We start from the raw sequence: 22,271 nt of genomic DNA on the forward strand, positions 1-22,271 counted from the left end.
GTGACTGATGAGGAAATTAAAATATCACAGGAAATTGAGTCATTAGTGTCCTTACCAGTGCCTCAGCTCGCATACACCATATACAGTACTGATTCACCATGAAGGGAGTTAGGGAGCTGATGGAGATACACCCCTAAACTTTGTTTATTATGTTGCCTAGCAACTAACATATACAGACTATACATACTATGGTATACAGTCTATTGTGCATCCCAGAATAATGTTTTACTGTGAATACCATTAGTACAGGATTAAATTATTGATTTATTTTGTCATGGAGTCTGTCATATTAGTTTTTTTTTTGACATACAGTATAGGAAAGCTGTAAGAAAGCATTAAACATACTTTCTTGTGACTTATTACTTTATTAGCATTATCATTGTCAGACTTATGGTAATGTGCACAAAAGCAGTTTTATTAAAAAATCCTGACACGATGGATTCAGACATCTATCCCAAAGATGAAATCTGAAATAAGGCAGTATCGTCTTTCTTCATTAGAAATGTATCAGGAGCTTTTTCTGAACTGGAGGAAATATTTTTACCATTGCTTTGTTGACTAGGTGTAGCTAATGTTGAATCTATTTGTATAATGAGACATTGCTTGCAAGCACAAGCTTATATTAGCATAACCTTCTGCTTATGTGTGTGTGAAGTTGTTGAGGATGTCAGCTGGTGCGTTTGTTATCGTGAGCCTTGACAGCTCGCCAGGAACTCACACATTATCATTATTTCTCCTGAAAGGGTCTGGCAGAAATCTGTCTAATGAAAGCATCTTTTTCTCGTAGTGTTAACAGGATCTGATCAGTAGAGCACCGTGAATCCGGGACATGCGGTTTATTTAAGACAGATAGATGATCTGTGAACATGGTAATGCATAATAAAGGATCCACCCGGACATTCTGTTCACTGCAGTTTTACAATGATCAGATCCTGCTAACTGACATGAAGAAAGCTAAACATGTCATTTGTGGTGTCTCCTTCACTCCACAGGTCACCTCACTACGCCTGTCCTGAAGTCATCCGGGTGAGTGAGAGTGTGTGTGCATGTGGGTATGTGTGTGTGAGTGAATGAGTGAGTGTGTCTGTGAACAAGTGTGTGAGTGAGTGTGTGTGAGTGAATGAGTGTGTGATTGAATGAGTGTGTGAGTATGTGAGTGAGTGCGTGTGTGAGTAAGTGTGAGTGTGTGTGAGTGAGCATGTGTGTGTGTATGTGTGTGAGTGTGTGTGTGAGTGTGTGTGTTTGTGTGAGTGAGTGAAAGAGTGAGTGTGTGTGAGTGAGTGTGTGTGTTTGTGTGAGTGTGTGAGAAAGTATGTGAGTGAGTGAATGAGTGTGTGCATGAGTGTGTGAGTGAGTGAGTGTGTGAGTGAGTGTTATATGTCTATATACAGATTAAAAAATAATTTTATTATAAAATTTACTTTGATTAAAATGTAATAATCTATTATTATTATTATTATTATTATTATTAATGTTGCTGTTATACATACACTTAAAAAAGAACTAATTCATTTAAATGAATAAAACAGGATATAATATGTAATTTCTCTTTGTCTGAAAGTTATAGGAACGCCTCTAATCACTCCACATCTTTCCACAGGGAGAGAAATATGATGGCAGGAAAGCAGATGTATGGAGCTGTGGGGTCATTCTGTTTGCTCTGCTGGTGGTGAGTTCTGCTCTCATCAGTCTTTAGCTCTCTTTTCTTTTTTGTTTGGATAAATAAATACAAAACAGATCAAAAAACAAAAAAATCCTTAATTGTTTGCCATTTACATATAGAAATCAACAAAATAATTGTTTCTTCTGCAATTATTGAGTATATACATATGTATATATACTCAGAATAATAATATATAATTATGGAGATCATGCATACAATGTTCTTAGTCTACCTGTATGAGCACATAGCACCTGATTCTGCATACATACATGTAAACATGTGCCTATGTTACATACAGAATATTCTTAATACATAACAACTAACTCGCACCCACCAACAGTACATCATTTCTCTTTAAATCTTAAGGTCAGTTGTATCTCAGTGGACTGGTGGACTGGTGTCCCATCCAGTGTTTGTCCCATCCAGTGTCTCATGTTCCCCTGATGGCATACAGATCTTCTGACACAGCAGAAATGAATGTCTACTGAAGATGAATGACATAAATGAATAAATACCATCTCAGCATTTTACTTTATTATGTAAACATAAAGCACATCGCGCAGTAAATAGTGAAAGGTTCTGTATATTTTTATGTTAGATTAGCTGACAGTTTTTTTTTCAGAAGTCTTTGTTATTTGTCATTGGTATTATTTTTAATGTTGTTAAAGTTCAGTGGGATTTAATGTACACTGCTGTTCATGGATAAAGAACTTTGTGCTTGCTGTTTCAGGGCTTTTTAACTTTATGAGTCATGATGCAGAATTTCTAACAAGGGGCTGAACAATTAGCCTCTTTACTCTTTCTTTTCCTACCATTTACTTTCTTTTATTTCCTTTCCTACTCTAACTTTCCATTGCCCTTCTTTCTCATTATTTGAGAGAATTTCTTTCCTCCTATTCTTTCCTTTCTTTATGTTTGTTTGTTCTGTTTTTACCTTTCCTTTCCTTTCCTTCCCTCTGCTTTCCTTTCCTTTCCTTTCCTTCCCTTTCCTTTCCTTTCCTTTCCTTTCCTTTCCTTTCCTTTCCTTTCCTTTCCTTTCCTTTCCTTTCCTTTCCTTTCCTTTCCTTTCATTCCCTTCCCTTCCCTTCCCTTCCCTTCCCTTCCCTTTCTCTTTTCCCCTTCCTATTTCTTTTCCTTCACACTTCTTTCCCTTCTTCTCCCTTCACTAAAGATTTAGATCTGATGGATTTTGTGTGTCTGATTACATGGTGCTGATGGTGGCTTCTCAAATAAACACATCGACTCTGAGCAGAATAATAAAAAATATCCTACCTGCTTGTGCCACTGAGACTTGTGTGTACACAATCTACCCAGCTGCCTCGTTTTATCGTTCTCTGCATTCCATTACCTTTCCTCAGGTCGATTTCTCTAAATGGGATATTATGTGAGCAGAAACCTGGAGAAAAAGAGGGAAAGGGTGTGTTGGGAGTTGTGTATGTGGCATAGGCACTGCGCTCAGCCGGTTAAAACACTATTTGTCTGATTGTGTTTGACAGCTTCTCTCCCCTGTAGTTAGGTCGCTTTCTGATCATCAGTTATAAGAGCTCGGCGTAGCCACGCGGCAGCTATTCATCACACACACACGTCTGTAGGGTGTCAGTGCCACTGATGAACTACTCACTTAACAAGAGCTTTGCCAGGCTAAGCTAATTGTGCCATTCTTTGCATTTTTTGGAAAGGGCTTAGCACAAGACACTGAGACGTCGGGGTTCTGTAAGTTCAATGTTACTCACAGATTTTCACTGAATGTCAGTGACAGCATTTGAAGTTGAAAAATGTTTGTGTTGTTTTGTAACTTGATATGCAGTACATCTCAGACTCTGGGTCTTTAATCATTAGAAATGAAACAGGACTTGTTTCTGATCTTAGGGAAATCTTTCCTTATTTATTGTTCTTCTTCTTCCTTTTCTCCAACGTGCTGATTGATGCCTTAATATTCTCCGCTGACCTAAATTTGACCGTTTATATTCACGGTTTCTCATTTCTTCTGCGTTTTCCTGCAGGGAGCACTGCCGTTTGATGATGATAATTTACGAAACTTGTTAGAAAAAGTGAAGCTGGGAGTTTTCCACATGCCACACTTTATTCCTCCGGATTGCCAGAATCTTCTACGAGGAATGATTGAAGTGGATGCTAGCAAACGGCTTACGGTGAGCTGTTCCAGTCTTTCAAACACAACATCTACACAACAGAATACAAATACCTTTATTTTGGGTTGCTTTTGGATCATATCTTTATTCCTTTTTTTTTTTTTGCAACCAGGCATCCAGGTCTGAATTTTGATGTCCATTTCCAAGCTTGAGTTGTATGTAAATGGAGTATAGTAATGGATAATTGGGTCATTTGCATGTTAATTAGCTTTAAAATGGTGCTGATGGCAGCTTTAATAATGCAGTATATGCAGTATAGTCCTTCTACTTCACAGGCATGTAATTATGATTTGTCATGAAAACATAATATGATTAAAAAAGCAAAGTAATTAAGGATCATATAACCCAAATACTCAAGTGTAACTTTTAAATACATAATGCATGCAAATGAGAAATCTGTGATTATCATTAGGGTGGATCAATCTTAAATTCATTAGGTAGCCCACCGGACTAGTAAAACCTCCAGTGTTCTAATGTTGCCCAGAATCCTACATTTAAATGAATGTTTATGGCATTTGGCAGATGCCTTTATCGAGAGTGACTTACAGTAGTGCTTTAAAGTCTCTATCAATGAATCCATCAATACTGGTTCACTAGTTCACTGACTAAATGTTCTATAATATAGCAAGAGAAGTATAGACATCCTTTTTCTGCTTTTAATGTAATAATGTATGACTAGTGCTAATCTGATCCAGACTAAAACTGTTGAACTCTTGGCTGGTCAATAGAGTGTTTACGCTCTTCGTCAAGCATCTACAGTGTCTTGCTGAGAGTCCTGAAATTTCAGCACACAGTTCCTAATGACTGGCTCAGAGCCTCAACTAATACAGATGGTGGAAACTAACATATAAACATGTAATGCCTCCAGAGTCGGGGGTTCGATTCCTGTCTCTGCTGTGTGTGTGGTGTTTGGGTGTTTTCTCCCCATGCATTGGGGTTTCCCAGATTTCTACAGTCTAAAGATATGCACTGTAGGATGATTGGCATCTTTAAAAATTGTCCAGTGTTTGTGTGTGTGTGTGTGTGATTGTGCCCTGCGACAGACTGGTATTTTGATCAGGACGTAACCTTCCTTGTGCCACAAGCCTCCTGGGACCGGCTTCAGGTTCCCTGCAATCCAGTAGGATAAACAATGTAGAGAATGGATGGATGGATGGATGGATGGATGGATGGATGGATGGAGGGATATATTAGGTTTACACTCTGGAAAAAAAAATTCAGCAAGTGTTTTGGCATTGAGATGTGCTGTTCTATAAATTGTTCAAGTCTTTCTAGTGTGGTTATTTTCTCTGAAAAGGGAGAGCTATATGATGACTTGGTGCTAGATGTAATCTTACTCACTTTTGTCTGTGTTTCCACAAACCTGCATGTTTCTCATTCTGAAAAGATTGTTGTGAAAAACATTGTTCAACAGATTAGTGTCTCTGCCGATGTGTGTAGTGTCGCAGGTGGTGGGATTCAGTGTACAGAGCTAGCATGTGCTCTAACATTATCACTGTGCATCACAACACAGTGCATTATGTTTAAAGAATAATGAATTGAAACCTTTTTTTTGGAAAGTCATGTATTGGTTCCTTTCAGATGCAGGTATTTTACAGATTGTGATGGAGTTGGAAGTACGATACAAAACAAGGCTCTGATGTGCTTTCTAACTGACCACTCTCTTTGTGAATCACTGTGCATGCTGAGATAAGAGTGTAGCCTCCTAACACATACACGCACAAACACACACCTTCAGCGACTTTCTGACTTTTTGTATCTTAGGGCTACATTTGTAACCCAACACTTCAGTGTATGCTGAGATCACAGATCTACACACAGCTGCTTGTCACTGTGGTGTAGTGCCTTGCTGGACACAGCTGCTGGACGTATGATGTGTGTTCAGTTACTGGAAGATATCTAGCGGGATGGTTTTACTGGGAAATTGAATAGTGCATAGGGCTTTGAATGTATATGTGGATGAGCATCTGTGTATCTCAGTAAAGAAGGTTTAATCTGGCACTGTTAAGGGTTTTTCAGTTTTTCAGTCGTGTGACATGTCTGTGGTCATGAAAATTGTTTTATAAATAATACAACTGCACTTACACTCTTTAGGCGACTCATGCGAATACTTGCCCTCTTTAGGTGTCTTCATCTCTTTCATTTGTCCCAGCATCACTAATCATCTCTCTCTTTGTCTTGAATAGGTTCTTATTTTACCTCTTATCTGTGCTCCTCTGTAGCCTCTGCTGTTACCATCAGACCCGTTTGTATCTGGAGGCCTTTATTAGCGTGACCTCTCCTGCCCTTTATTTGACTGTCCAATAATGAATGATGTAATGTGACATGATTGAAGATGTGAGGCTGACTTTGCTCTTTTTTTCCTATTGCAGTTAGAACAGATCCAGAAGCACACGTGGTATATGTAAGTACATCTCACATCTTGTGTGTGTGTGTGTGTGTGTGTGTGTGTGTCAGATACAGCACAGAGACAGTAAGAAAATTTATCAGAAGCCAGAAGATTGATTTGCAACAGTAAAATTAGGTTTCATACAAATGCTGGAATTACACAGCGTACAATGCAACTTCATGTAAGAGTAGAGATTCAAGAGTGTGTGTGTGTGTGTGTGTGTGTGTGTGTGTGTGCTGGGGAGATAAATGGCATAGCTGCCTCATGTCTCCAACAAGGACAAGGATCTGTGGGTCCAGAGGGGGTGTAGCTGTCTGCTCATATGCTCATATCCTGTTGTGTGTGTAAGTGAGAGAGAGAGAGAGACAGAGAGAGAGAGACACAGAGAGAGAATGAGAGAGAGAAAGCATGTGTGTGGTCACAGCAGTAGGACACATGGGTGGTTGACAGGCCTCCCTCTGACTCTGAGCTTCTCTTGGGTCAAAGACAGTCACACAGCCACCCGGTCCTCCTCTCCACAGACCCCTGAGTCACTCGCAGTTTCAACAGAATACTTATGCTTTTGACTGCTGGATCACACAGCCACAGATGGCAACACTACACACAGAACCCACAGATCCAAAAAGTTTTCACTTAAGAACAATAAATACTAAAAATGTGTATTAAATTGTGTATATACGCTGATTACCTTTTAAAACTTTTGGTTCTTTAGCCGTGCACTGGAACTACAGTGGAGGTCAGGATCTTACATACACCTTTACAGAATCATTACTAAACAAAAACCTAAGAGATTATATAATAATTGCTTTTCTATTCGTAATAATTTTGCATTGTAAAAATTGCATTTTGTTTTTATGTAGTACTGCCCTGAATAAACTATTTCACATAGCAGATGTGTTATTGTTTAAAGAGCTTATTTTGTTCATTTAGCACTGTCCTTCAGAAGCTTCATAAGATATATACATGTTTCTCAGACGACAAAAAATTTACACCCCCATAATGCGTCATGTTGGCGTATTGAGAATCAGTGAATGTTTACAGCTTTTGTAATAGTTGTGTACGATTTGTCTATTTTCTGCAAAGGCATATGTAAAGATCTGAAGTAATGGAAGTGTGTCACCCAAAACCGTTTTCCTTATAGCCTGTCCAAATGTCCAAATCATATCTATTTGTTTCAAATGCAGTAATATACAAAATCTCAAATATCAGGAGACTACGGTGGTGCAGCAGGAAGTGGGTTACTATCTGTGAGATGTTGATCACATGAGTTTGCCTACAGGTTTCTCCTCTTACCTCCCAATAAACATGCCAGCGTGTGGATTGGTTGTTCTAATATTACCCCTGGTTGTGGATGAGTGTAAAGAAGTTTGCTTCTCTTCAAACAAACAGGAGAGAGGGCCTAGAGCGTGTAATAATACCAAATTGTGTTAAGGAAAAATGAAGCCCTGTGATGGACCAGCATCCTATTACTGCAGGAGTGTATGTTCTCTCCTCATGCTCAGGGATAGATTCTGGATTAAAACCTTGACCAGACAGAGTGGTTCATGAAGATGTTGTTTGTTGTCCAAGATGACAGGAAGTCATAATGTGTCCTGAACCACATTATTACATGTGTATTACATTTTTAAAGACATGGATCTCAATTATTTTTAAGCATATTCACAGTTTGGGGAAGTTTAAGCATATTGTCTATCTGCAAGGAAAATGTTTTGAGATCAACTTCCACTAGCTTCTGAAATGTCTGGGCTTACATTTACAACCTATACGCCATTATCTAGAGAACTTACATTTAATCTGATTTTATACAACTGAGAAATTGAGGGTTAAAGGCTTTACTCAGGGGCAGCTTGGTGGACCTGGGACTTGAACGGTCAGCCTTCTGATCAGTAGTGTAACGCCTTAACAGCTAAGCTACCACATGATTGATTTAGGCTGACTAATGTGTGGGAACTTTGGAGGACTGCTACTTTGATTGTATCTCCACTGTGCAAGCTTCACATACTGTAGTATTGAATAGATTGCTACTGGTTATTTGCCATGTTGGTCTATAGTTAGTTGATCAGTGTCGCTGTGTATTTTTTGCTTTTTCCCAGCGGGGGAAAAAATGAGCCGGAGCCGGAGCAGCCCGTGCCGAGGAAGGTGGCGATCCGCAGTCTGCCATCGGCTGATGACATCGATCCGGACGTACTGGAGAGTATGCACTCGCTCGGCTGCTTCCGAGACAAGAACAAGCTGATGAAGGACCTGCTGTCAGATGAGTGAGTGGCTCCGCACTGGCCTAGAGACAGTTGACTGTGGCCACATTCTTCAACTTAAAACCATGCTAGAACTTTAAACCTCAGATCAAAGTCAGAAATGTGCCCCAGTGTCAAAGAAAGAGATGGAGGAAAAAATGAGAAAAGGGGTCAGTCATAGGATAGAGTGGTGGATAGAGTTCCTCATCCATATAAACCCATTTGCACACATGGATACATGCAATCACACACACACACACACACACACACACACACACACTCACACTGTCCATTGGACAAGTCATTTGTCAAACTGCAGTTACATTATGATGGCCATTGAAGCAGTGCTACTGTTATTTCCCTAGCCTCAAGTACCACTGTTTACCTCTTCATATCTATTCCTCTGAGGCACTCACTTTCTATATTGTGGAGCTTCATGCTTTTTATTTATTTGCCATCGTCCCATTTTTGTGATGTTATTGTTTGTGTGTTTGTGTGTGTATGTGTGTGTTAGTGTGATTGTGTGTGTGTCTTCATATATCATATGGACCTTCCCAGAGATGGGGTGTGTATTACAAAAATCAGGGTAAAGGAGGAGAAAATATAATTCTAGGTCACTTTGTCCAAAATAAATGGACATTCACCGTCTCTGACTCATGTCCTCGGTTGTAAATAAACGAGCAGTCAGAAGCAGTTAAAGCAGGTTTTGGTCTTTCATGTTTGTCTGTTGTCCTCTTCGATTTTTATTTCAGTGACAACCAGGAAAAGATGATCTATTTCCTGTTACTAGACCGGAAGGAGAGGTATCCAAGTCATGAAGATCAGAACCTCCCACCACGCAATGATATAGGTATATACCTTCAGGTCCTTCTCATAAAAAATATGAAAAGTACCTTAGAATGAATTGCAGTTTGTGTGTTTTAGCAGAAAATACAGTGTGTTTTACAGTATATTTTGTTGGGTAGATAGGTCTAATCTCTTCACTGTGACTGGAGAATAGCAATAACTGATTCTTAACAAATGCTTAATAGGACCATTTTCACAACCCTAACCTTTCAAAAGCAAATACAAAGTACATTGTCAGGTGCTGCAGCTGTCTAGGGATTTACTTCACTTCCAAGAGTTTGCAATCCTCACAGCGCAATGCCACAACCATTTAAAAAGCATCCCTGCATCATTCAAACTTACATCATAGACTCAATATTGGTCCATAGGTTGCATATATTCTGTGGTACACACAAATAAATGACTTTGTGTTATAAGCACATCTTAATCTGTTTGGTGGTTGTACATAGGATCACATGGTGGTTTCATGGGTTTTTCTAAAAAGAAATGCTGTTATTTAGGAACAGATGTACGTGAAATTTCATAATGTGGCGAAACGGATGTGAAATTTGTGATGAGTTTGGCTCAGGTTGTGTGGCTGTTTTTTTAAGCCTACTTCATAGTACTTTCTACTGTAAAACACTAGTGTTGATTTTGGCATTGGTGAACTTAGATCTATTTGGATGGAGAAGTTAAGAAACATTTACATTCTATGAGCACTTTATTAGGAATACCTGAACACCTACTCATGCCTGCAGTTATGTAATCAGCCTATCATGGCAACGGTACAGTGTATACACAGATGCAGATACAGGCCAGCAGATTCATGTAATGTTCACATCAACCAATTGTGTTGTAATCTCCATGATCTTGACGGTGACATGGTTGTTTGTGCCAGACTATCTGGTTTGAGTATTTTTTTATAACTGCTAATCTCCAAATATTTTGATGCACAACAGTCGTTAGAGTAGTAATTGGTGCAAAAAATATTCAGTGAGCAGTTATGAGGACAGAAATGTCTTGTGATTAGAGAGTCATTGGAGAATGGCCAGACTTTTTTGAGCTTGACAGAAAGGCTACAGTAACTCAGTTAACCACTCTGTGCACTTGTGATGAGCAGAAAAGCATCTCAGAATGCACAACATGCTGAACCATGAGGCTGCTGGACTACAACAGCAGAAGACTATGTCAGTTTCCTGGTCTGATGAATCTTGATTTCTGCTGAGTCTCACAGATGGTAGGGTCAGAATTTGGTGCCAACAGCACGAATCCTTGGACCAACCTGCCTTGTGTCAACAGTCCAGGCTGGTGCAGGTGGTGTAATGGATTGGGGAATCTTTTCTTGGCCCGGCTGTTAATACCAATCAATCATTGCTTGAATGCCACAGTCTATTTGAGTATTGTTTCTGATCATGTGCATTCCTTCATGCCCATTCTTTACAACCTTTTAATGGTTACTTCCAGCATGATAATGGACCAAGTAACAAACATTGAGCGTTCTTTTCTGGCCCGTCCAGTCACCAGAACGCTAGATATCCCATAGAACAAAAGAAAAATTTGTGATCATTTGCCAGAATCTGTCCAACATATTGTGGAAACTTCTTTTTGACTTTTTTATTGATACATCTAATGTTGAAATAAACTAGCAAGTGTCCAACAAACATTATTAAGGTCTACTGTGTATTGCAAGCTAATAATGCAGTCGCCAGTTATCTCACTGCACACAGTTGCCTGAAATGTAAAAGGAAGTCTTTGTATAAAAACAGCAATAAGTCCTGCATCACGATTCATTTACTGTGCAATTACATAGCCTGAAATGACATTTTGCACTTTAACCTCGTACTCATTGGATCATTTCAAATCGTTTTCCTGGATTACAGGGCCCAAACAACCAAAAACTATCACTGTTAAATTACTTTTGACTTTTGCACTATGTATTCCAGCCCTACTTTTGATTTATTAGCCAGGATTACAATTGCAGAAAAAGACTCACAGTTCTATACACTTTCTTACTTACTTTGACAGATTTAGGTTCAGCTTGGTCAAAGATAGCAGGCTCGGCTGGACACACAAATCACTTAATTGCAGCGGGCGCGTTGAACAATGATCAATCTGTGATCAAATGGAGCTGCTGACTGATGCTTTCCAGATCAGTGATCTGTATTGACTGTGCATTGCAATCAACATGCTTCTATTCGGACCCTATTTGAAATCCTGCATGTGTATATCTGTGTGTTCTTGTAGACCCCCCACGGAAACGCGTGGACTCCCCCATGCTGAACCGGCACGGGAAGAGGAGACCGGAGCGCAAGTCCATGGAGGTGCTGAGTGTGACAGACGGAGGGTCACCAGTGCCAGCGCGCAGAGCCATCGACATGACACAGCATGGACAGAGGTGCAGCAGAACACAAGCACACTTTTATATATTTTTATATATATTTATATATGTGTTTTAATATAACTAATTCACATTGATTGCTCACACGCATTCATCTTTGATATGTGATTTGTCCCTCCAGTGAAAAGTCCTGCTGAATTTCCAATCCTTAAACATCCTACTTGTTTTTTTTCACACTCTGTGGCAGGTTTGCAATTCTGCCTCCCTATCGTTCAATTGCTTTTGTCCATTTCCTTGACCACATGCTGTAGGGTATAAACCTCTTATCAGTTATTAATAGCTGGTGCTATTATGTGCTAGTTACAGTTTTGACACCCCGATACAGGATTTTCTCTCAGCAGGATTTTCTCTCACCAAGCTGTTACACCATGACTTCATGTAGGTGAACTGTTTATTCTGATCTGTACCATACTGTGTGTTGGAGACAGGGCCAATAAAACACACTGAGAAAAACAAGACGCTTTCCTCCAGTGGTAAGGCAGGACACTACAGGGGAAAAGGGTGAAAAGTTTAAAACTACGGATAGCACAATCAGTTTTTTTTTTTTTGCCAAAGTGATTATATATATAATATATATAATTACAGATAAAGGAATGTATATAGAGATATGACATGACGTGGTGGCACAGATTGGGCAAAGCAAACACCTTTATATAATGCAGTTTAATGTAATGCAGTGGTTACATGTGGAACGAAACAGAAACTGCTTTTTTATCCACAAATCTGCAGTGTCTTGCCTTTAAACTGGCTGGTTCTATGTCTCCGCCCAAGCAGAGTACTCTACTAACTAAGTATCCACACACACACATGCAAGTAACAGTAGTTCTTGTATCAGTGTGACCAGCAGGAGATGAGAATGGGCATTTTGTTGAAGATTACATGCAGGCCCTGACTGTTTGTTCACTTTGTCTCCCGCTGTAGTAAAACAATGTTCAGTAAAAGCTTGGAAATCTCTGATGCCCCTCTCAAGTGCAGCAAAGAGGAAAGGTACTAACCATCACCCCACCCAGCCCCCATTCCTCTCTGTTCCTTACTAAACCCTCCAACAAGATGCAGTGTTGCTTTTCTACTTTCCACTCACCCATTTATTATTCCTATCACCTTCAACAATCTATAACAAATCCTCAGATTGGCTTCTAATTATTTCCCCAATGTGTGCTGCTATGCCTTGCTAGCTATTCTGAAACTTTACCAGCCCAGGGGGATATCAGCCCATCGTCCTGTGATGTTCTGTGGACTGACTCTGCTCATGCTGAGGTGGACCTCTCTCTCTCTCTCTCTCTCTCTCTCTCTCTCTCTCTCGCTCTCTCTTTCTCTCTCTCTCGCTCTCTCTCTCTCTCTCTCGCACTCTTTCTCTCTCTCTCTCTCTCTCTCTCTCTCTCTCTCTCTCTCTCTCTCTCTCTCTCCCTCTCGCTCTCTCTTTCTCTTTCTCTCTCACTCTATCTACCTCTTTCATTTCCAAGCTCATTTCCAGCCTGCCTCTTTCATCACATCCTTTATTCGGACTCAAATGTCAGGATGGAGCTGATGGCAGAAATGAAATTGGGAATTGACTGAAGACGACCTGACCCCAGAATGCAACATAAGGCAACTGGGGCTTTTAAAAATTATCAATGAAATGTAATAGAGTGGTAAAAAAGGCAGCTGTATACCAAAAAGGCAGCAGTATGTCAGTGTATCTTGCTTGCCTCTTTTGTGTAGACACCATATCTCTTCTGTTTATTAGTTTGATTACATTTGCCTTGTTAAACTAAATGGCATTTATTTAACCTGCAGTTTTACAGTGAAAAGGTCATTTCATTTAGTTTTAGTGTTCATGTGTCTGGAATAGTGCTCCAGATCCGATTCCCTACAAATGACTAGTGCCTCATGAGCAGTCAGTCCATCCCCTTCAGGGTACATCACTAACCTAACGCAGTGCCAGGGGAGTAAAGAGTGCACGGGATCTTTTCCAATGTGCTTTATAACCAGGTTACACAATGGCCAAAAAGTTCCAAAATGGCACACTATAGAATTTGCAGGTTTGAATAGAACAGAACAGTAAAATAGATGTCACAGAATTAAATCAAATTAAATGGATAAATGTGAAATGAAATTAGAGAACAGAAAATAGAATGACAGAAAATAGAAAATAGAATGACATAGAATCAAGAATTGAATATCTATAAGAATAAAATGGAATAGAGATAAACAGAGAATGCAGTGCAATAGAATAGACTGGAATACACTGTCAAAGAATAATACAAATGCCAACAGAATTATAGTATAGAGTATAGATTGGGATAAAATAAAAATAAATAGAGTGACTGAATAGAATGGGACAGAATGGAATAGAATAAAATAGTTTTGATTATTCTAGCATGGTAAAAAGACATGATAGTCGTAAGTGTTAAAGAATCAAAGGAATGCAATGGAATGGCACAGAGAAACAGAATGGAATATAATGCCATAGAATCCAATAAAACACGTTTGATGAGTACAAAAAAAGAAATAAATGAAAGTGAAGAGAATGGAATTGAATAGGTTATAATGGATTAACAGAATGGGAAAGAAGATAGGGAAAAGGATGAGAATATTATGGGATATAATAGCAATAAATGGAAGAACGGAAAAGAAAAAAACAGAATAAAGAGAAAAGAACAGAAGAGAAGAGAAGGAAAGAGAGGAGAGGGGAAGGGAGAAGAGAACAGAACGGAAGGAAAGAGATGAGAGAAGAAGGGAAGGTAAGGGAGAGAAGAGAAGAGAAAAGATGAGAGGAAAAGAGAAGAGGAGAAAGGAGAGGAGAAGAAAAGAGAAGAGGAGAAGATGAGAGAAGAGAGGAGAGAAGAAAAGGGAGGAGGACAGTAGAGAAGAGGAGAAGAGAGGAGAGGAGAGGAGAGGAGAGGAGAAGAGAATAGAGAAGAGGAGAGGAGAGGAGATGAGAAGAGAGGAGAGGAGAAAAGAAGAGAGGAGAGGAGAAGATGAGAGGAGAGGAGAGGAGAAGAGAAGAGAAGAGATCAGTGGTTTGTACAGTACAGACTGTATCAGATCGGTTCAGATTGGATCAGACAGGTATATTGGTGATGTTCCCCAAACCTCCACTATTCTCTCTTTGTTTTTTAAAGAAGTCCCCTTTGTGGGCTGTGTTTAAACACACCACCACTGATAATAAATTTGTCCTTGCAGCAGTCTGTCACTCACATTATCACATTTTGGCTTGTCATTATTTGCTTGTTTGTTTTTTGATACACATTTATATCAGCACTGAAATAAACAGAGAAAAGCTTCCCTGCATCTTCACTATTTCTCTCTGTTAGCTTGTGTGATCTGCTTGAACATCTCTTTGCTCAAGGATGTTGAGTAAAGAGTTAGAAACTCTGGACTTTATTCTTTCTCTCTTTTAATGCAGTGAAACTAATTCAGTAGTTGTAGCTACTTTACTCAGCTTTTTCAGCTTCGCTTTTCCTGCATAGTGCTGTGTGTGTGTGTGTGTGTGTGTGTGGGTGTGGGTGTGTGTGTGTGTGCACATTAGAGTTGTGTCTAGGTTGGGCAGTGATGTGGGATTTGTTAGTATGTGTGTTTGCAGTGGGAATGTTTTTATTTTTTATTTTGAGGGTTTGGTGTGTATATCGCATGTATTTGTGTGTTTTTATTTGATTTGTTTGTTATCTCTCTGCAACAGAGAACTTTTCAGACTCCAAGACTGTTAGATCTTTTGGCTTTAGAGAACTAGAGATCAGAGCATATCAGGAAGAAAGCAGGCTTTGAAATCTGTTCTGAGACACAGTCGACCTCACAGAACAGCTGACGGAAAGGCTGATTTTTTTTTTTTGTAGGATAGTGTGAGGATCACTTTAAAATATTTACAGCACAAAAGATTTCACTTCATATTTCTGAACACATGAGAGATATTTGGGATAAAATGTAATAAATACACAAGCAATGCCAACACTTAATTTTAGAACTATTAATCACACACACACACACACACACACATACACACACACACACACACAGTTAAACTCCATTATTAGTTAAACTTCACTATTAGTAGAGATGTAGCACAGATGCAGGTAGATCCATCTATCTATCTATCTATCTATCTATCTATCTATCTATCTATCTATCTATCTATCTATCTTGTATAATATACACAGTCAAACTGCATTATGAGCACCGACAGACCTGCTTATTGGAGCTTTTACTCAGCACTTCCAAAGACAGCATATGTGAGTTTATCAAGCTGTAGTTTGACAGTTTACTTCACCCTGTGTTGCTCCTTTAATCCCATCATGCCTTTGGGCTGGGCTGCATTTGGTCAATGGGATTCCTGCTGATTTTTCTTCTCTCTTCAGCCCCCACTCAGCTTCAGCAAGCTGCCCTGTAGCATTCTGGACACGCCTCAAACACTAACATCAGTCTCACAAACAAGAGGCCGCACTGATAGAACAAGCAGCCTGATGGGCTGTGTTCAGAATCCAGCTGTGCTGATGCCAGAGCAGCCTGATGGGCTGTGTTCAGAATCCAGCTGTGCTGATGCCAGAGCAGCCTGATGGGCTGTGTTCAGAATCCAGCTGTGCTGATGCCAGAGCAGTCTGTTGGGCTGTGTTCAGGATCTAGCTGTGTTGATGCCAGAGCAGCCTGATGGGCTGTGTTCAGGATCCAGCTGTGCTCATGCCAGAGCAGCCTGATGGGCTGTGTTCAGGATCCAGCTGTGCTCATGCCAGAGCAGCCTGATGGGCTGTGTTCAGGATCCAGCTGTGCTCATGCCAGAGCAGCCTGATGGGCTGTGTTCAGGATCCAGCTGTGCTCATGCCAGAGCAGCCTGATGGGCTGTGTTCAGGATCCAGCTGTGCTCATGCCAGAGCAGCCTGATGGGCTGTGTTCAGGATCCAGCTGTGCTCATGCCAGAGAAGCCTAATGGGTTGAGTTAGTGAGAGTGAAACCTATAGTGACATTTACACTGTGCAATAACACCATCAAGCCACCCATATAAAGCACATCCCTCTGTAGTGGAGCATTTAAATGTGCTGAAATGTGCTGTGCTAATCACTGCATGCTTTATAAGACCTGAACACACATCATGAAGGATTTATTAGGAGGTTTTTTAATATCTATACTGTGAATGTCTGAAACTGATATTTGAGCAATTATATTTACATTTGCCTTTAAGTAGCTGCAAATGTAATTGCCTTGAATATTAAAGTGACCTTTTATAGTTAACATTTTTTTAATTAAAATAGCAATATTCTGGCTAGAACTACCCTTCATCCTGTACACTGCATAATTATTGGCACCCTTCATTTCCTCTCAGACGATTGTTTATATTCCTTTTTAAAAAAATTAATCCTCATTAGAATTAAATAACAGTAGTTTCTTTCAAAACTATATAATTGTGCCAAAATTGTTCACTTCCCCAAGGAATTTTTTTAATAAATGCAGATTGTTGAATATAGTTGAGGTCAGTGCTCTCCACAGGCCACTCGAGATCTTCACTCCAAATTTTACACACCAGGTCTTCATAGAGCTTGCTTTGTGCATAGTCACGCTCAAACAAGTTTTGGCCACTTATTTCTGGTGAGGGAAAAGCAGATCTATTAAAAAGCAAATTAAAAAGCAAATGTGAAATTTAATCAGATGGTCAGTTCAATTCAATGTATTTATATATCACTTTTCTCACAAAGTGGCTTTATAGAGCTATAAAAATTCAGCAGAGTTCAAATTTTCCGTGAATCTTAGAGTCTATGAATCATTTAAATCTCTTAAGATAATATAATTTGTAATGAAAAATATTGTATTCATTTAGAAAATAATGCGTAATCGGAGAAATTTTCACGTGTGATGCTTTGACATTGATCTTCATTCTTCAGAAGAGAGTTGCTGTGGCTGTAGGAGGTGAAATTGGCAGATATCTGAAATGTCTTATCGTGTCATAGCTGTTGTCATATGTTTATTCCTTCAGGTTGTAAGTCATAAGCTCTATTTCTATAAGCTCCTTCACATCATCGCTCCCATAACAACGATCAACACAAACCGAAAGGCTGTTAATGTCGTGTCCATCACTGTTGACATGCCTTGAGAGTGGAAAAGAGAAATCCTTCATTTTGATGGATCATGTAGATAATCTCTAGGTTTTTATTGTAATAGTTGTATATATGTTGTGTTCAGATCTTTAGGGTTTATTATGTTATGATCACTCAGTTGTCAGGTAGATGTTCTTAAGTCCTATATAATGTTTCAGGTTAATACTCCAGGCCCAGTGTACTCACACACCCAGAAGCCATGAGAAAATACAGTGCTCGAGTTCAGCTTTCTCTCTCTCTCTCTCTCTCTCTCTCTCTCTCTTTTACTGCACACATGTCATGCATTGTCTGTTTATCTCCCTCATACCCTCGGCACCGGGTTTGGTGTCTCTGAAGGCTGAATTAACAGGAAGGAGAAAAAGCAAGACAAAGGGGTTTGTGAGAAAGGATTGAAGGGCTTGGCTCTTGCTGCTGGCTTGCACTTCAGGGAGCTTCAGCAAGGACCTACTGAGAGGAGAAAGATGGAGAGAGTGAGATAGAGCGAGAGAGGATATAAGCATGATGGGAAATAAAGGGTAATAAAGAAATAGAGCGAGTGAGTGGGTGGGCGAGGGCGAGCGACAGGGAGGACAGAACAAAAGGACAGAACAAAAAAGGAGGTGAGAGAGAAAAAAAGTGACATGAAAGAAGGGGAACAGCTGGGCTCTGTCTACACTGACAACCATCTTGGCTGATGAAGACAGATTGGTGACTGTGATAATTCATTTGCTCCTGCTTGGAGGTGATGGAAACGTGCACTGGTGTCTGTGTGGACATCTGTCGCCAGAGAGTAACAACAGGCTCGGCTCAGCGTGAGCGATAACTCTGGAAAGTTCAAAACATTAACGTGTTATGCTGAGTTCAACAGTGTGTGTGTGCCTGTGTTCATGCCTTTCGGCTTTCGCAGAGCAACTTGAGGGAATTTGTTATTGACAACAAATGATGTAAGCTGTCCCGTTTCTACCACGGTGGTGCTGAGTTCTTGATTCTGATTGGCCGAAATCAAAGAGGTGTTGTACTTTTCTGCAACAGCACGACTCTGACAGTAGTTCTGCTGCCAGGTTTATATTCATGTGTTTATTCTAATGCATCATCACACTCCAAATAAACACATTAAAGTTTTTCTGTTACACAGACGTTTATTTGGCATTTCTGGACGGAGATCTTAGAGATAAAGCTGTTGTTATTGCTGCATCTTTTTAAGCTGTTATCTACAAGATAGAAAAGTGAGACTGGTGAGGGAATGAATGTTTATAGCTACTAGAAGAAAAATAGGGCTTTTCCCACATGAAATAGTGGGTCAGTGGAAGCTCCAGTAAAGGAAATCCTGTGTTGTTTCATGTTACACACTGCTCATGTATGCTTATACTTATTACAGGATTAGCAGTTAATCCTTGCTGTTCACTATACATGTCTAAACCCTGGGTATTGTATTGGGATAAACTTCAATTCAAAATTTTAATGTATGTTAGACGTTTCAGTGGTCATCCTGTACTCTGAGGTTGTTCACGGATGCAATACACACAAATGTATTTTTTTTACCTTCCATTTTGCATCAATAGAAAATCGTACAGAAGTTCTGACTCAATATTCATTCATTCATTCATTTTCTACCGCCTATCTGAACTACCTCGGGTCACGGGGAGCCTGTGCCTATCTCAGGTGTCATTGTCCATCAAGGCAGGATACACCCTGGACGGAGTGCCAACCCATCACAGGGCACACACACACTCTCATTCACTCACGCAATCACACACTACGGACAATTTTCCAGAGATGCCAATCAACCTACCATGCATGTCTTTGGACTGGGGGAAACCGGAGTACCCGGAGGAAACCCCCGAGGCACGGGGAGAACATGCAAACTCCACACACACAAGGTGGAGGCGGGAATCGAACCCCCAACCCTGGAGGTGTGAGGCAAATGTGCTAACCACTAAGCCACCGTGCCCCCCTTGACTCAATATGGTTATGATTATTTTTGCATATTTATAACTGTTTAAACAACACACAGGGTTTCTGTGACTGTACAAAGCATGTGATAGGAGGCACGTGCTGTTCTGATTGGGTGTCTGTTGCTAAGCAGCTAGCATCTAATATTGTAACACCACATGGTTTCACACTGTACATGTTTGTCAAAGCTCTTCTAACCCCGCTTCAGAATAGGATTTTATAAGCCTGAGTAAAAACCTCTGTTAAACCTGCTTCTAAATTAGACATGTGTAACGTTCCTCTACCAGGAATGAAAAGTAAGGTGTAGAAGTACAATAACCCAGGTTAATCGCAGTGTGAAAACCCCTAATGATACCAGGAAATGAACTTTAAATGAATGAAGAACACACTACCTCTTTGATTATCTTCCTATACCAGCACATCCTATCATGTGTTATTCCCTTCCCTAACACCATTTAGCTTTTGTTTCTTATTATTTTCTCTTTTGTGTTGTCAGTGTTTCCTCAAACCAAGCCTAGATCTCTGAAATAATCCCATTACTGATCCTCCTAGAGCCTTTCCTGTCTAGCCTGCTGCAGTATGTGTCTAAAATAACAGAATGCGTGTGTCTCTGTAGGTCACGCTCTATCAGCGGCGCATCCTCGGGTCTCTCCACCAGTCCGCTCAGCAGTCCAAGGGTGAGTGTCCTTCTTTTTCTCTGTCGGTCTTCTATGCCCGATCTCTTGGTTCCATTGCTCACATCCTACACAATCATTAGCACACCCACACACACACACACACACACACACACACACACAGGATTCACTCAGCTCTGAACTACAGGTATATAAATCCGATTGTTCACATCCTACACAATCATACGCACACACACACACACACACACACACACACACACAGCTATATAAGCTATATATAAGTCCCACTGCTCATGTCCTATACAATCACACACACACACACACACACACAGAATTCACTCAGCACTAAACTACAGGTATATAAGTTCCATTGCAAATTAGACCTGCATTTTGTGCACAAAAATAAAATCCCAGGATGTCTAAACTAGACTGTAGGTCTGTCATGCAACAGGATAATAATTCAAAACAAGCAGAGATCAGTATTATAAAGGCAGTGAATATCTGGTGAGGAAATATTTGCCATTTATTAGAGAATATTTATATTACGTTGTGAAGAGGAAATGCAAACATTTTGAACAGAAATATGAGAAATAGAATTGGTCTTGTTGATTTTTTTCTTTGTGTAAAAAATGTGGCAAAAAATAAACTAAAGGAAAACTAGCTTAAATGGCCAAGCAGAACTAAATCACCTAAACGTAATAAATGACAGCTATGTGTGACTCAGCATTAATAAGACATACAAAATTGTGTTAAGCTTCTGTTGTCTAACAAATGAACAGTTTGCTTTATGCTCTGTGCTCGTGCTCAGTGAGGAAGTTTAGTCAAGATTAAACACCTGTTGATTCACTTGTTCCTGTGAGCTCTAGAGTTCTGTCTGGTGCCTGTTGCTCACTATACTATCTGCCCAATCGCCCGTGTGTGTGTGTGTGTGTGTGTGTATGTATGAAAAAGATTCTGTGCCGGTGTGTGTGTCTGCTTGTCTGTGTGTGTGTGTGTATGAGACAGCTCTGTGTATGTGTGTGTCTGCTTGTCTGTGTGTGTGTCTGCATGTGTGTGTATGAGACAGCTCTGTGCCTGTGTGTATGTGTGTGCCTGCTTGTCTGTGTGTGTGTGTAAGGAGGATCTTACTTCTTTCAATCCATGGAGAGTCTTCTTTATCTCTCCCCCTGTTTTGTTCTGAATCCGGCAGAAATCCAGCTCAGGGAGAGTTGTGTAAAAGATCCAGCTTCTTCTGCGATTAGAGGCGGAGCTTGTGGCTAAACTTTTCTGGCTGACTTGTTTCGCAGCTCTCACAGATTACAGCGACCTTTGCCTAAAGCTTACAGCTCTGCATGACTTCGAACCCACAGATGATTTAAAAGAGAAATTGATTCCTAAAATCCACTGTAAAAGCTCCGCTTATTCTTGCTTCACAGGCAAGGATTGTTTTTAGGAATCTAGAAACCATATATAGATGTCGTAACTTTTCTCTCACTCGCCACTTATGTAATAGCTACGGTTTAAAGAGGACACTTATGACTCGGATCAGTGTTTACTCTGTACGTCAGTAATTAAATTACTTGAATCAAAATCTATAAAATAAATCAGCACTATTACTTGGCAGTTCTGGATAATTTCCAGCTCCTCAATCTTATACTGATTCTCGTGAATACATCACATACTGATCAAAAGGTTTGCATTTCCTTAAGTATTTTATAGGTTATTTACAAAACAGACATTTGTGGCCATTGCAACATGGACTTCATTTCACATCATTGAAGTGTTTAATGGTTTAAAACTACAGGTTTATTGAAAAGATTAACTCTCAATGGTTTGTGAGCAGGCAAGTTTAGAGTGGGAACAGGAAAGAGGTCTCACAAGACCAAAAGCAGAAACCTGTACAGAGCTGTAGGCTGGGCATAAAAGGCATAAAAGCGGAATTTAAGAAACAACACAACAAATGGAGGAAAATCACAAACATTCATATATCATATTGAGAAATAT

General features: G+C 39.9%; 2 protein-coding genes across 4 annotated transcripts in view; both read left to right on the forward strand.

The window, feature by feature from the left end:
* thg1l (tRNA-histidine guanylyltransferase 1-like) overlaps positions 1-22,271 on the forward strand; it is a 427,208-nt gene that overhangs the window by 348,505 nt on the left and 56,432 nt on the right. The gene's annotated exons all lie outside the window — the stretch shown is intronic.
* The window catches only part of brsk2a (BR serine/threonine kinase 2a), a 197,544-nt gene that overhangs the window by 162,465 nt on the left and 12,808 nt on the right, over positions 1-22,271 (forward strand). For 2 of the 3 annotated variants that reach the window (XM_060886621.1, XM_060886623.1), the window contains exons 6-14: positions 993-1,026; positions 1,601-1,669; positions 3,667-3,813; positions 6,186-6,217; positions 8,296-8,460; positions 9,189-9,286; positions 11,506-11,656; positions 12,581-12,646; positions 20,270-20,330. In XM_060886621.1, the coding sequence (XP_060742604.1) occupies positions 993-1,026; positions 1,601-1,669; positions 3,667-3,813; positions 6,186-6,217; positions 8,296-8,460; positions 9,189-9,286; positions 11,506-11,656; positions 12,581-12,646; positions 20,270-20,330 (823 nt within the window). The remainder of the gene's footprint in view (positions 1-992; positions 1,027-1,600; positions 1,670-3,666; positions 3,814-6,185; positions 6,218-8,295; positions 8,461-9,188; positions 9,287-11,505; positions 11,657-12,580; positions 12,647-20,269; positions 20,331-22,271) is intronic. The other variant, XM_060886622.1, reaches the window with a different exon arrangement.

Source organism: Tachysurus vachellii, chromosome 14 (genome assembly GCF_030014155.1).
Source record: "Tachysurus vachellii isolate PV-2020 chromosome 14, HZAU_Pvac_v1, whole genome shotgun sequence".
NCBI classification, from domain to species: domain Eukaryota; kingdom Metazoa; phylum Chordata; class Actinopteri; order Siluriformes; family Bagridae; genus Tachysurus; species Tachysurus vachellii.